The 15,139-nt window shown below is 36.5% G+C and overlaps 2 protein-coding genes across 2 annotated transcripts; one reads left to right on the top strand and one right to left on the bottom strand.

Annotated features, from left to right (window-relative positions):
• Positions 1-419: 419 nt before the first annotated feature.
• On the top strand, positions 420-8,045 carry LOC104101875 (uncharacterized). The gene is made up of 11 exons (XM_009609411.4): positions 420-632; positions 889-975; positions 3,089-3,222; positions 3,809-3,867; positions 3,941-3,995; positions 4,087-4,137; positions 5,059-5,098; positions 5,308-5,417; positions 6,962-7,009; positions 7,337-7,456; positions 7,615-8,045. The coding sequence occupies exons 1-11, from the start codon at positions 584-586 to the stop codon at positions 7,681-7,683; spliced, it is 822 nt and encodes a 273-aa protein (XP_009607706.1). The 5' UTR covers positions 420-583; the 3' UTR covers positions 7,684-8,045.
• Positions 8,046-8,187: 142 nt separating this feature from the next.
• Positions 8,188-14,776, bottom strand: LOC104101876 (sucrose-phosphate synthase 4). Its single transcript, XM_009609412.4, has 14 exons — positions 14,228-14,776; positions 13,414-13,503; positions 12,818-13,038; positions 12,589-12,652; positions 12,137-12,336; positions 11,546-12,026; positions 11,325-11,453; positions 10,970-11,101; positions 10,702-10,878; positions 10,340-10,393; positions 10,190-10,252; positions 9,035-9,874; positions 8,802-8,929; positions 8,188-8,677 (listed from the first exon to the last, which is right to left on the bottom strand). The coding sequence occupies exons 1-14, from the start codon at positions 14,510-14,512 to the stop codon at positions 8,404-8,406; spliced, it is 3,138 nt and encodes a 1,045-aa protein (XP_009607707.1). The 5' UTR covers positions 14,513-14,776; the 3' UTR covers positions 8,188-8,403.
• Between the last annotated feature and the right edge of the window lie 363 nt (positions 14,777-15,139).

The following is a 15,139-nucleotide window of genomic DNA, read 5'->3' as shown; positions in this document are numbered from 1 at the left end:
AAATAATAAATTGATTTAATCACAAAACAATCACGAAAATACATATACCACAATAAAGAATAATTAATTATCATTTTGTATAACAGCTAAAAACATTAACTATTCATAAAATAACAATTTCTCTATTTTACTAATTTTTTTAGCACACTAATAATATAATCCGGATAAAAAATAACAAATTAATTAAATTGCAAAACAATCATGAAATAACATAGAATACATTAAAAATAACTAATAGGCATTTTTTATACATGAGTTTTAACAAAATATAACTCGGAATATCTCGATTTTATTTTTTTTTAAAATTAAATATTTGATGATTTGGAGCCGAAAGCAACTCACCGCGCAATAACGTCTTGGATACTATTTTTCACAACCAAATATTCTTAGTTTTGTTTTTCGGCCCTTCTCCGTTTACATTATAAAAATCCAAATAATTAATCAGCTCTCCCTCCAAGTCACACTCTTCACCCTCTGCCTCAAGAGCCCGTTGCCGCTAAACTTCAAAAATTGCCTTCAGAAACTCGCGAAATTCTGTACAAAATCTACATTTCATAGCTCCACGCTTTCAGTTTCGGCAAAAATGGAAGAGTATTTGCAGTGCATGAAGACTCTCCGCACTCAAATGAACGGTAATCATCTCGCCTATCTCCACCATTATGCATTTAATTTCTCATCAAATTGAGGCTACTTCTACCGAAGATGTTTACTCAAATTCGCAAATTACGTTCGCATTTGTGTATTCAGACTATGATTATGTATCTGTACTGTATGCTCGCCAGTAATTAATTGTGTATACGTACTTTTGTTAGTGTGAATAGTGTGTGTGTGTGTGTGTGTGGAGAGAGATTGAAATTGAAATGATGCCTTTTATTTTTGAACTTTCAGATGTGGAGGATCAAGCAGCTAAGATAACAGCCGAAGAGCAAATGCAAATCACGATACTGCAAAATCTCGAAAATGAAATTAACTCAGGTTAAAACACACACTTAATCTATCGTTGCATAAATCGAATATTCTGGACTTCCTGTTCTTTGCTTTGGTGAAGATTTTGGATCCACAGGCAAACTTTATGATCTGCGTACTATTTGTTTGAGTAAGCAGTGCAACTTTAACAATTGATTCTTCGTGGTAGCAGCCTAATGATGTATTGCAAAAAAGTAGTCAGTTTTTTGGAAATATTTTGGAGAAAGTAGCTATTGAAATAACTGTAGCACCTAGATCCGGATCATGATATTCAAGGCTGTTCAGTCCTTTCATTGTTGTCAAATTGTGTTATATTCGACATGTAGTGTAGATATATATGTGAAAACCCTATAGAATTTCAAAAGATGTTAGATTTGAACTCATAATTTTAAAAGTATAATGAGTTCAATGCTCAATGCTAAGAACATTAAAGGTCGTATGCATCATGTTTAAATCATGGATCCGCATTCGATTATATTTTTGATGTTTTCATTACATGGATCGTAGCCTTCTTACTCCTGTTTTATTGATTTACCAGAAGAAAAAAGATTGCACTACTTGTTTGAAGCCCATGTATTGCTAGGAAGCTCTTGTGCCTACTTTAGTTTGAATATGCTTGATTAGATAGTTTAGGAATCTCATTTGGTGGAGTTATGTTATTGCTAGCTCTTATTATATATTCTGGTTCTCTAGTTCAATTGTACAATTTGTTGCCAAAGAGTTCACCTAACTACTTGTTTGGATGGCTGTTACATGTTGTATTGTATCGTATTGTTACTTTAAATATAATGTTTGTTTTGATTATTACTTCAATTTAATTATATTGTATTGCTAAATTCATTGTTATGTAAGGACGAAAAGTGCCACTTTATGGAACGACCGATTTGGTGTGGTCGCACCGTTACCTTATTTTTTTCTCTCATCTTTCCCTTCCTTTTTATTAAATAATCTTATTTTATCATTTACCCTACCTTTTTATATTATACCTCATAATTTACTTTATTTTATAATATTACAAGTTTATTTTTCATATTATTGGTGCATAACATCAGGAAATGATGGTAAACAATACAATCTATCCAAACATTGTATACATCAAAACTACACAGTACAATACAATACAATACTATACGACACATTATGAAACGATACATAACAACCATCCAAACAAGCTTTAAGATCAAGATCGTGGACAATGTACAGTATTCATGTGGTGTGGTCCATATGCCATGGGCTTCTTAAACAAGGATTTCCACTCGCAACACTTGCTGTTTTGATTTCCATGGCCTTTTCCATCTTTCCGTGTGTCACTGTTCTTCAGTGAAGCTACAGTCATAACGCTTGATGTATGACATCTTTGAGGCAAACTCCAAATGATAAGATTCAAAACATATTCATCTATTACTATGATAGTGGGAGAACAGCGACAATCCTACAATGGTTAAAGCTCTTTCTTTTTTTGCTTATCCGCAATATTGTGTTTTTTTGAATACTCTGAAGAGTATGCATGTTGTCCATTTGTGAGTATTTTAAGAGATGGAATAGGATACCTGTTTATTTTCTCTCCTGGCAGACATAAGTCTGTCATGTCCTGCTCTCTTTGTTAGATTTTTTCTTGTTTTTTCTTTCTTTTTTCTTTTTCTTTCTTCTTTGATTGGGTTTGTGGCTGGATACTTCCAGAATCTTTATTATTTTCACTAGGTTGAAATCATTATATTTTACCTTGACTTTGCTTCATTTCTCATCATCTCTTGTAATTTGGTCTATTGCATGAAAATTCCAGATTGTGGAGCTCTTAATCTTAAACATACTTCTCTGCCTTAGAGAGCATTGGTTTCTCCTTTTCCACATTTTCATCTGATAAGCAAATATTACTTTCCACGTGGAATAACAGAACTCTGCAACATCTAAATCCTTTTTTGATAAGTAGTAGTAAGAGATTTTATGGATGAACTTGCACTAAGACAGTGCATGATTACAGAAGGTGCAATTCTTCAATAGCATCTAGCATTGCATCTACATCCTGTACAAGAACTAGGTTGAACCAAAGAGCTAGCAAAAAAATACATCTGTTGCTGTCTACAACATCTAAGCCTTATTTTTTAACTGCTTAACAATGCAGTGAAATGTCAGACAAGCCATCTCAGAGAGGAAATTGCCAGGATATTGGAGAAAAGGGGGCAGATCTGTTCCGTTATCTTGGAAAAGCAAAGAAAAATTGCTTCTCTAGAAGCTGATTCATCCACCCTCAACCAGGTAATACTAAGAGCCGGAATCAATTAACTTTGAAACAGAGTTGAAACAAAAGTTTCACATCGCCCTTGATGGGTAGGATTAGCAATGTTTTGGCATGTAAAACCAGAAGTAGGTACTCCTGTTCTCAGCTTCAACCATGATTCAACTAGACATGGGTTCTACATCAGAAGTTTATAAGTAAATTCGTTTTGCCAGAAAGGTTAGGCTAGTTTCCAATTTTTTATTGTTCAGCAGTGGGGTTGAAAAGTATGTAAAAAATAAAATGCGGTCTCTTCTTTCTCCAGAAACATAATGTTGAAATAAGGGTGAAGTAATGCATATTACTGAAGTAGAAACTATTATTTGACTACTCGAGCTATAAACTACAATGTTCTTGAAGCTGGAGAAGTACTTAAATGAAGAACAATCCTTGGATTTATAACTCTTAGCTTTTCTTGCATAGAAGGGAGACAAGTTTTGGTTATTTTGGAAATAGGTTTGCAAGTTTTTACTTTGCATAAACTTGTCTTTTCATAAGGAAAGTTGACTTAGTCTTTGGAAATCATGTGATGTAGCATATATTCTTCTATCCTTGTTTATCAAACAGACATTGGAGCTCCTTCAACAAGAGAGAAACAACCTGTCAGCAAAACTTCTTGAGAAAAGGTAACTTGAAAAGCATATATCGAGATTGCTGATGGATAGTATATAATGCTAAAGCATATGGTTGTCATAACAGTGATTATTATGCTAAGACTGTTAAAGATGTAACTGCTCAGCTAGGAGAACAGCAGGTTTTTTCCCATGTTCCCTTTTCTGTTGCTTTCCACTTAGATTGTTCACTATATGAGGGTTATTTTGAACACTAGTAAGGTTCTACTTTAGGGTTGGATCAGAGATTGCAGACAGAACTCGTGGGATAGAGAGCATCGCGAGGTACTTCTACTAAGGCTTATTGTCTTCTTTTTCTGAATTTTCGTGCTCTTCTTTATGGATTGTCTTGGAAATATAAATTTCAAACTGATAAAACGAGTAAGATTTTAAAATTTGTGTTTATATATACACCCAATGAAGGGAATATCAAATGCTCAAAACCCAGGTCGAGGTAAATGCCAAAGGCATATTCAACAATAATAAAATGCATATATTCCATTGCAGCCTTTGATGGCAAATAAGATCCTTCTGAAGTATCAGAAATTACTGAGAATAGTAAGATTACAGTTTAAGTTATGTTATTTTATGTTATGCTTATCCATTCAAGTGCAACAGTCGAACAAGTTCTAGGATTACAAATATTCTGAATTTTTGAAATGCAACTGTCAAACTGACTTGATTTATGAAGTCCAAGGCTTGGCCGAGACAAAATGAATTTGAGCTTTGCAATGTCTGGGGACCAAAACTGTTTAGATTCAATTTTTTATTCACGCAAGTTAACTACTTTTGCATCCTCCCTATAATAATTCTTGCCCAATGCTTTGAGATGTAGTGGTTTTGGACGATGTATTTTGATTTGGCAATATTTTATAGTTTCTTGTGGTTCTCAAATTGCACATTTTTTGGAAAATTTTGAGTATGAGCCATGACTTGATGATGTTACATTCAAGTTTGAGCATAAACTAACCGGTGATATGATGTTTCCTGCATTAACCAACTTCATAAATACTCCATCAACTAATCTCGTAGTTTTCATTCCTTTGCCAGTATGATATATCAATAAAGTAACTACTTACTGCCTAGTCAGGCTGTCATTCTGTCACCAAAATAGCTTTTTCTTGGCTAAGATGTTAGTGTCTTATCTGAATAGGATTTTTACTCTATGATAAATATTCTGCTGGAACTGATGGCTAAAGCATGCAGGTGATGGACAAAGTTGGTGAGGAAACTGGTCAATTTGAAGGTATGACAAATGCACTGTTAGTTTAATTAAATTCTCTTTCCATGATGCCGATGGGTTAATACAAATAATATAAAGACCATTTAGCAACAGGAGAATCTTAATTTGCTACGAGCTAATTTTGGACTCACTCTGTAGACTATATGTGCACCTCTGCCTGAACTTCTTCTTCTTTCTCTTTTCTCTTTTTTCTTTTTCTTTTTGATTTACAGAGAATCAGGATAAAATGACAGAAATCCTAAAGATGAATATGGAAGATGCTAGAACAAAGCTAAACCAGCTGAGTGAGCTGAAGTCAAAACTTGTAATGGAAAACAACAAGGTTGCTTAAACAATTCTGACCATTCTGTTTTTGTGTGGTACTTCCTTTTCCTCAGTTCAGGACTATTAACCCGTCCTTGGGCACTGAAAAACAATGATGGACCCAAACAACATAGCGATATTAGCATTAGTTGTTTTTCATGAATCATCCAAAATATAGCATCAGTCTAGATGCATTTTCCTGCTGAGTCTCTATGTTGCAATGTCAGTATGGAGGTCAGAGATGTTCAACGGTGATCCTAAAAGTCTTTCTTCCTTGTCTAACGGTCGACTCGGTTCATTCAAATTGCTTCTCATTATTGAGAAAAACAAAGATAAAAATACGAGCTTGTTTGATGGCAGTAGTTATTAATCATTGTTGTTTGTAGGTCAATCTATTTACTCGTCTTAATAATATTTTTCCTTGTTCACTAATAAATCAAATAATTAGACTCGTGCTTATAATCAATTCGATCACCCGATTGAGTCGGTGGAAAACAACTATGAAATTATCGCTTGAATTTAAGAAGAGGTCGGTTGCATTTAACCATGGTTGGTTTGTTTAATTAAAGAAAAGATCTATATAAGTAAAATGCTAGTACATAAAAAGAAAAAAGAAAGGAGCTAGCACCCTCTGGATAGAACAAGAAGTGATGATTGCTCCTTTGTTTTCAAAACCTCCTATGCACTAGACTGGGATCTTATCCATTTGTAGATGGTGCTTCGATAGCAGCTAGGTCTAGAGAGAAGTTATGAGCTTTATGTTCACGCATAACTTCTATACCAAGGTTAGCACAGTTAATGATATCAGCCCAAGTATTGATTACGTGACCTTGACTATAATTACCGATTGGTTGAAATTGAGACCATATAGGCCATAGTGTTGATACCTAAAGCGGTAAACCAGATACCTAGTACCCGCCAAGCAGCTAGGAAGAAGTGTAACAAAACAGATCATTTTGTGTGGTTTCCCTTTCCAACATTTGAAGGTAATGTTGACCCTTACCCCTCAGATTCTTGTGATTTAAAGCGGATTTGTTGTAGGGTTATCCTTTGACAAGAGTGGGTTGCTCTAGTGGTAAGCACCCTCCACTTCCAACCAAGAGGTTGTGAGTTCGAGTCACCTCAAGAGCAAAGTGGGGAGTTCTCGGAGGGAGGGAGCCGAGGGTCTATCGGAAACAGTCTCTCTACCCCAGGGTAGAGATAAGGTCTGCGTACACACTACCCTCCCTAGACCCCTACTGGGTTGTTGTTGTTGTTTGTTGTTGTTGTTGTAGGGTTATCATACCCCCTGTATTATCCTCGCTAGTGAAGTGACCTCCATGGAAGCCTTTGTTGCTTTTGCTTTATGGTTATTTATATTCTTTTAGCCCGCGCCAAGATCTCAGATGGTTTAACAATGCCTAAATCTCGAATCGAGAAAGGAGAAATTTGAGTCCTTGTATTCTTAGGATTTTTATGAGGGAATTAACATCTGGGTTTTTCTCAGTTTGTTTCTGATTCAACTACGATTATTTTCATATTCCGTTGAAATACAAGAATCTGAAAGACATGTTGCTTTGATAGGTAAGGAGATCACTTGAGCTTGTGAAGTCGAAGATGACAAATTTCAAGGTCAGTTACAATCTGTTTTACATATATTGTGTTCAGTCTTAGCTCAAAACGATCTCTTTCTGATAATGATAACAACTGTTGGTTAAATCCATCTTGTCAATTGCAAGTACGCAACAAACAGATGCTTTGGATATAGCCATCCAAATGCATCCAATTTAACCTATTGGGAGATCAGAAAGTGGAAGTCATGAAATATATTTTGGGGAAAAGAAAATGTTCATAGCTTCTAGTTTTTGTGTCAAAATAATTGAAAGGAAACATACTTGCTACAATTCAAAGAATCAGCCTCCAAATGTCTATCATCAATCATTATGCATTATTCTGCAGGCACCACTAACAGAAATGGATAGCAAATCCTTAAAAGAGGAGTACCAAGCACTTCTCTCAGACAAAGATGGAGAGGCAGAGTATCTGCAGTCTTTACAACTCCAGATTGCAAAATTGATGGTACTGAGAAATATCCACGCTTTCCCTGAACGTTGATATGTCATTCAACTTGTGGTAGCAATTTTAGATTTTAAAGAGATTCTAAATATCCCAATTTATGGAGTTAATTTATCAATTTATTTTTCCATTTCACTCTCAAATAGTTATTTTGCTTTCAGAGGATTTCCCACAGTATCAAATGTTCTTGTGGAGAGGAGTTCAAGATAGACATGGATCTTTGTGCATGAAAATAATCAGGGTCATACAAGTACTTTAACTAGCAAGGTGGTGGAGTTTCTTTAGTACTAAACAGGTACGTTTGCAAATACTGATCAAGACAGTTTGAGAGCAATGGGGAAGATAATGCAGGGAAGTTGTAGCAGTTGTTGAGATGGCAAAATAATGTGGTTTGTACTCTGTTGCAGTATAGTATCTGTGTTCGATGTAAAAGATACGTATTGAATGCTAGTAGAGTTCTGCTTGACTGAATAACATATGCATCACTGAATGTAAGCTGATTCTCTCTCGTACGGGAAATTGGATATTTCATCATACATGTTTTAACTTTATGATATTTCAGAAAACAGAGTCGAATAGACTACTAAAGAAACTTTGTCATCTATTCCGACAACTTAGATTACTACATATATGGAGGTGCACATTTTGTTCAACACATTCAAGCATGTGCAGACTTCATGAGGTAAATTGGTAGATGATGGTGTTTTCTGTATCTATAGTACACTGAAATTGAAGATCATCAAAATGCAGTCCTCTAATAGATGTCAGATAAAAGTAGTTGTTATATACGTTCATGTGCTTTGAACTCTAGTTGTACTATGCACTTGTATATGTAACTTGATTTTTTTACAAAGTGTAAGATTGAAACCCAAGCTTTTTCTCGCTTGCTCACTTCTTAAGTTGAAAAAGTTTTGCCTATAAATGAAATAGAAAATGCATCATTCAAAAGTTCACATGACCTCTAACTTCTCCAAGGCTGCAGAGATATCCTGCGGTTCATATCCTTCTGCCACACATATGTTTGTGCTATCTTGAGGCACTACATCATCTGTTCTGAAGCTGTCTTCATTGTGAAGAAGCATCTCGCTGGCATGTTCCACACTTCCTTTTAGAATAACAGTCTTGTGAAGGCCCACAAGCAGGCCTTCATAATCTGTATCTCCCTTTTCCCCCACAAAAACAACCATACTGGAAAGATCAACTCCCCATCTAACTGAGAGATACCTGCGTTGCATGCAGAAAATGAGTGATTGTGACAAATTCTGTACTGACTTGATACTACTATCTGCTAACCAAAGAACAGTAGTGTCACCAGACCAAAGATTAGGAAGGGAATGAAAGGATTTACCTAAGTGCTTGGGATCTCGATGCAAATAATGGTGTCACATTCAACCTTGATGCAGCATGTGTGTAAATAACACTGCAACGGAAGCCTCTCATGCGTAGCCTCTGACGAAGGTCATTAACTTTTGGCACCTGTCACATGTAAGCTATCATCAGGATGCAAATGGGAAAACCAATTTGTATATTTCTATTTGAGTTGTTTAACTTTGAACATCAAGAGTAGCTTAGGGATCTTACTTTGGCTCCTGGCGTGATGCTATATGAGTAGCATCGAGAGCTACATGCACTGGAGCATTGCGCAATGTCATGCTCAGAACCTTCTTCGTGTTTACCAAGCCTCATCACTGCTGATTTAATGTTCTCACCTGCCCACCGGTACTCAATGTGGGCTTCATAGTCTTCATCTAATCCAAAGTCCCTCCATGGGTAGTATATTTCACTTCCACTGCTACAAATCAACGCATCAAAATCTTCTAAATTTGTTGGGCAACTGTTTAGCGCTTCTTTAGTCTCATCTAAACTCAAGCCTGTGGATAAAACTAAACCTATTTGGCTGGACCTAGATCCTGCAACTTGCATTATATTCTTGACTGTTAGAGATAAGGTTTCAGTAGGAGTTCCTTTGCTGTTGTAACAGTCAGTTGCCACTACATATAGGACCTGCCTTCTCCCTGGGCAGTAGCTAATGATAGGCTTGCTAATTGAATTAGCTTTCCGTGAGAGTTTCTCTACAAGTTCCTGCTGCCTTCTTGCCATATCAAGCTCCCCATTGGCCTTGAAGTCCACATCAATGGAAAACTTAAGAGAAAGGTCTTCAACATCTCTTAGTGATTCACTCATAGGTTCTTCAAGAGTTGGCTTCATGACCTCAAGACGATTGGCAGGGTGGCGATTTCTGCAGTGTTGAACATGGGAGAGGTAATTCCGGCAGTGCTCTGGCCATGAGAAACGGTGGATATTCTTTAGGCCATTTTTACGGCACTCCAGCCATAGGTTCTTGTCAGCAACAAGCTTTAGAAGAGCATCTGCTATGGCTTTTTGATCATGTGGATCAATGAGTAGCCCATTGTTTAGTGCCTGAATGAGCATTAAGTTCCATATTATATTCATCCATAAATTGCTACAGGTCACCACTTTGAGGTGTACGTGGAATTAAAAAGATAACTATTTGGAGAAAGAGGGGAAGTTTCCACAGAAAGCTTGGGGCATCACTTTTCAGAAATTCCTTAAGGTCAAGTGTTACACGAGGTATTTGTTATCGAGATTTTGTGCATTACCTTTATAATTCTACCCCAACTTTTATTCTGCAAATTTTAGGTTCCAATGAATAACTTTATATCTAAATATGTATTCAAGACTTGTGCATCAACATTAATAGCAGCTAGTGTGTACCTTGAGTATATCCACTGGCCCTCCATTTTTGGTAGCAACTATAGGCAAACCATAAGCAGCTGCCTGCAGAAAAAAGATTTTCCAGAACTATAACATTTTCATGCAAAGCCTCAGCTGTCAAAACTAAATGTGATGTAAGTTACAAGTTACCTCAATCAGAGTGAGGCCGAATGGCTCAACAAGAGCTGGATTGATGAATACTCCCTTCAAGAAAAAATCACCATTTAAGAGTTGTTGGCAGTCATATCATGGAATTGAAGAACTTAGGTTAAAGAAGAGTGTCAATTGTATAGGTCATGTTCTTTCAAAGTATGGAAGAAACAAATATAACAGTGATCACTAAAATAGCTCTATCCTGTCTTGATTATTATCCTGCACAGACAGATGGGCCAGTCTATTATGAACAAGGCATTGACAATGACTATAAACCCATAAGACCTAGATAGTTCTGTTCTTGGTGGGAAAATCCCCATGTCCTGACACTTGCTTATTTATTTATTGCTCTGAGTTACCTTAGTTTTTGCAGCCAGGCGATATATATCAGGAACATCTGGTTGCTTATGATGCTTTGGATATGCCACCTGACCGTACAAATTGTACTTGTCAATGAGCTTTATTACTGTTGTGAGTACTGCAGAGCTGCTACTGGACATGTCATCAATGTCATCTCTGTTACCTAGGATCAGTGTCTGCACCACAGATTACAATTTAATTAGACTCTGCACTAGTCCACTAGCATCTGTTACAGTTTAAGGAGGTTGCAGATAAACTCAGCCCTACCAAGTTGGCTAGTTCTCGAAGTGCTTGGCATTCTCCAAAAGCCCTGAGCAAAGTAGTTACATTCTTCTTAGGATCTGGACGTGACAGTGCAAGTATCATAGGCTTGTGAGGGTTAACGAAGAATCGCATGATCTGCATTCATGAAAATACAGGAGACGTTGGCTGAAAACGTTTATAGAGAACCCCAGACAAACAAAACATTATTAACTAGTTGTCAACAATTATTTCAACCTAGTCTACATTCTTGTTGCTTCTCTCTTATTTATTATCCATTTTGACCTATTTGCAAATTTAATAGTGTTGGCTTCAAGAAAGAGTTTTGCAAGTTCCTAGGTAAACAAGAAGGATGTCCAACCTCAGACCATATATGTGGTATAGGTCTCTTTTGACTTTTGTCTGTCCCAATCAATGACTTGAGATCTCCATCACCTTCCAACAAATCTTGCGCGTTCACGTTGCTGAAATCCATCCCTGGTGGTATAACCTAGTTTTTCAAGATGATCAGAACTTGGTAAGAAATATCTTCTGAACTGGGTAAGAAATCATTAATTTTGGCTTGTTTGAGTTAGCGCGTACCACCATCCTGGGCATGTATCTTCCGAGGCAACTGACTCCTCTCCGTCTCCTAACTCTGAGTTTCCTCTCCAACTGAATATCAAAACCATCATACAAACCCCATTGTTCATCAATCTCTTGCTTTGTGCTAGTTACCACCATTTCAGCGGCATCAAGTCCCAACTCTTCTCCTTCTATTCTCCTCATTATCTTATAGGTGGTATTGATGTCTTCCTTAGTTAGTCTGCCCTGCTTAAGCAATTGCTCGAACTTGTTCCTTCCTAGTGAGTGCCCCGTTAACACCATTGGTACATTTAAGGTACCAGACAAGCGAGCTGCTACCTCTCCTGCATCAGCATAGTGCCCATGAATCACATAAGGCCATACTGCCTTTCCAGCATTGACTTGCTCCCCTATAGCTCTTGCCATATTCACAATGTGGCTTAATGCCCCATCAACAAATTCTGGTATGTAAGGCCAGAGTGATTCTTTTGGAATGTACCTGGCACAAAGATAATGTTCAAAATATGAAAGACTGAACCAGATATTAAAGAATGAACACCATATTTGCTACTCCAAAAGATGTGCTCAAGTGTAGAATAGCAGCATTACTTATCACGTGGTCCGCAGGGGATTCGAACTATGTAGGCACCACAGCTTCCAAAAGCATGAGATGGGCATGAGAGCATCTCAATTGGCTCACCATAGCTAGAATCAACCTCTGGAGATGTGATCTGTCGAGTCAGGAGGTCAACTCGATGAACTCCTTCCATGTTTGCAAGTGCTCGAGCAAGTTCTACTACATATTTCACCTGATCATTCATTCAATAAAAAAACAAAAATTACATGAAATTTCGTGAGTTTTACCACTTCTCATACAGTAAAACCTCTGTTACTGAGGAATCAACTACAAGGGAGTTTTTTGGGTTGTTAATTAGGCATCATGTGTTCAGTCTTGTTACTATCTCGTAATGTCAAATTTTCTTCCTGTGTGATCAAGTTTTTCCTGATTAAAAAATTTAGAGGCAATAGTTGTATTGATTAAAGTTGTTAAAACAATCTACCTGACCACCAGTGTCAGAATCTCGTCCGAGTTCCATGTTTTCTCCACGCACCAACCCATGGATACTACAAAAACAGTAAACATAGCATTAAAATTGTTTGACTTGTTTTTAATCTTGTATTTGTCATATTACATTTCTTCTTCTTTTTCTTGCTCTTGATGTGTTTTTGAATTATGGACTAGCTGTTGTAACAATTTATTACGCCACTATTATAACAATCTGAATTTACCTGATCAAGACAATGTAAAGTTGCCTTGGTTTATCTTCATCTGGCCACATCTGAGTAACTGAGTTAATCCTTGATATGACATGGTGAGAATCTGATGTATTTACATCTGTTTTCTCCTTCTCACCTTCTGAAAGTTCAGAAAGATCTTCTAATGCGTCAAAACGACCTTTCTCTAGTTCAAGTCTTCGTATTACTAGCTTTTGGGCATCATCCCAGGCTATCTGCAATTTCCCACAGATTATCTTCAAGCTGCTAGTAAATGTACTTTCTTGTGTTTCCTAATTAATGTTAGTTCTCTTTTAAGCTTATTTCATCTGTATTAATTGAACAATAATAGTAGTTTGTCAAAGCTTTTTTCAGTGGAATTCTGTTGACTTCAGACGTCTTTAAGAATTAGGCGTTTGTATTACTTTTTTCGAACTCAGTTTTTAAAACATTTTGCAAATATGACCAAGTAGGCGAATTCCGTGTAAGAACATGAGACTCTTCCTAACTTTACCATCTTAACAATTATCACTTTCTCCTTTCAAATAGAAAGAACAGAAGGTGGCCGAATATTAATGGGAAATAAAAGAAGAGGTGGAGGAGAAAAGGACCTGTTTCTTCTTGCGGGCAAGATGCCAAATGCGCCAGCACATATTCTCGAGCCTGTTATTCCTCTCACGAGAATTCCTTGTTGCCACTACCTGCATGTCCATTTACTTCACTTTCAACCTCACCTTTTGCTTTTCTTTCCATCAATTTCCCTAAGCATAACATCTATCCTTCTTATTTACTTTCTTTTTTGCATAACATGAGGTAATTACGGGTTCATCCCAAGCCAATAATTTTGACTTGGACTCTGTATATGTGTTTAAAAAGTTTATTAGAAAGTACAAATAAATGATTTCGAATCCAGTTAATCAAACGAGTTTGGCGTAGAATCTCGAACTCCGACCCATAAACTTCAAATCCTTAATTCACCTCATGCAATTGAAATAGAGAGGAGAGCGTGTACGCATGTCACGTCTTTCTTTTTCCTTTTTCTCGGTTAAAGTACACTAAGTTTTACACTGCTAATACATATAAATTCACTCCTTAATTAAAACAAGAAGATAAAAATTTCATAAACCCGTGAAAGGAGAGCGCGTTTTAGTCAAAACTATGTAGCAAGTGGTATTCATGCTTGTGGCCATTTGTATTTATCAATGAGTAAAAAATTCCGATATGCATGTGAGAGCAGCAATGGTAATTAGATGATTAATACTTAAACCGTCTCTTAATTAATTTCTCATCTCCTTCCTCCCAGCTTACTAGCTAAATCATGAAGTAGAAACTAAAACTATAGTTAAGTAGATGAAAGAAAATAAAACAGCGAGAAGAAAATCATTTCTCACTTAACATTAGCCTAATTTAAGTTTGGGAACTAACCTTGATCCAAGTTTTGTGTAGGTCAGACTCATCAAAGCTATTGACAACTTCTTCAACAAAGTAGGTAGTGGGACTAAACAGCTTCTCTGCCTTCTCTTTCTGGATTTCAAACTTCTCAAACCTCAACGTTTCCTCAATTTTATTATTATCCCTCACACTAGTATTCTTCAAGTTGTTTCTGTCTTCAATACTTGCAGCTTTACGTTCTTTCTGTGTCCCATTTCTATCAGTCCCTGCGTCCAATATTGCCTCCAAATACCCGTTTAACCATTCGTTCTCCGCCATCTCTTCCCTTTCCTTTCCCGTTTTCGTTGATTGTTTGCTTCAAGTATATATATGCAAGAACTTGAAAAGAGGTATTAATGCTTAAAAAACAAGAAGTGTTAAATATATAGACCAATTGAGTAGTGGAGTTAAAAGCTTGGAAATGAGATGCTTCTATAAAGAGCAAGAGGGGGAAGAATATAATAGAGGTGGTTTCAGGGACTTAGTTGTTTGAAACCGAGTTAGAAGAGAAGAAAGGGAAGCCCTTATATAAGGCCTAGCAATCAGCATATTGTATAGTACTTACTACTAATATATATATATATATATATATATATATATATATATTATGGACCACACTTTTTCACTTGAACAAAATATATATTGTGACATTTTAGTGTTTAGTTCTCTTCTTACCTCAACTTTGTGTGGTTTACGCGTTTACATGCCAAATATCCTTATTCTCATAGTATTATTAGTTAGGAGTAGTATATTATTTATTCTTCACAAGAACCCATTGCTGGCATGGACTGATTGTGGTGGTTCCTCCTTTCGTTTTCACTTTTTTTTAAAAAGCACAACCATTTTCCAGATTGCTCATGCTGCAAATTTGTAGTACTAGCCTTTATTTTCATGTTTCGAGACCTC

This window comes from Nicotiana tomentosiformis, chromosome 3, assembly GCF_000390325.3.
Source record: "Nicotiana tomentosiformis chromosome 3, ASM39032v3, whole genome shotgun sequence".
Lineage (NCBI taxonomy): Eukaryota > Viridiplantae > Streptophyta > Magnoliopsida > Solanales > Solanaceae > Nicotiana > Nicotiana tomentosiformis.
Note: the sequence above shows the minus strand (reverse complement) of the source record. Positions and strands in the feature narration are given on the sequence as shown.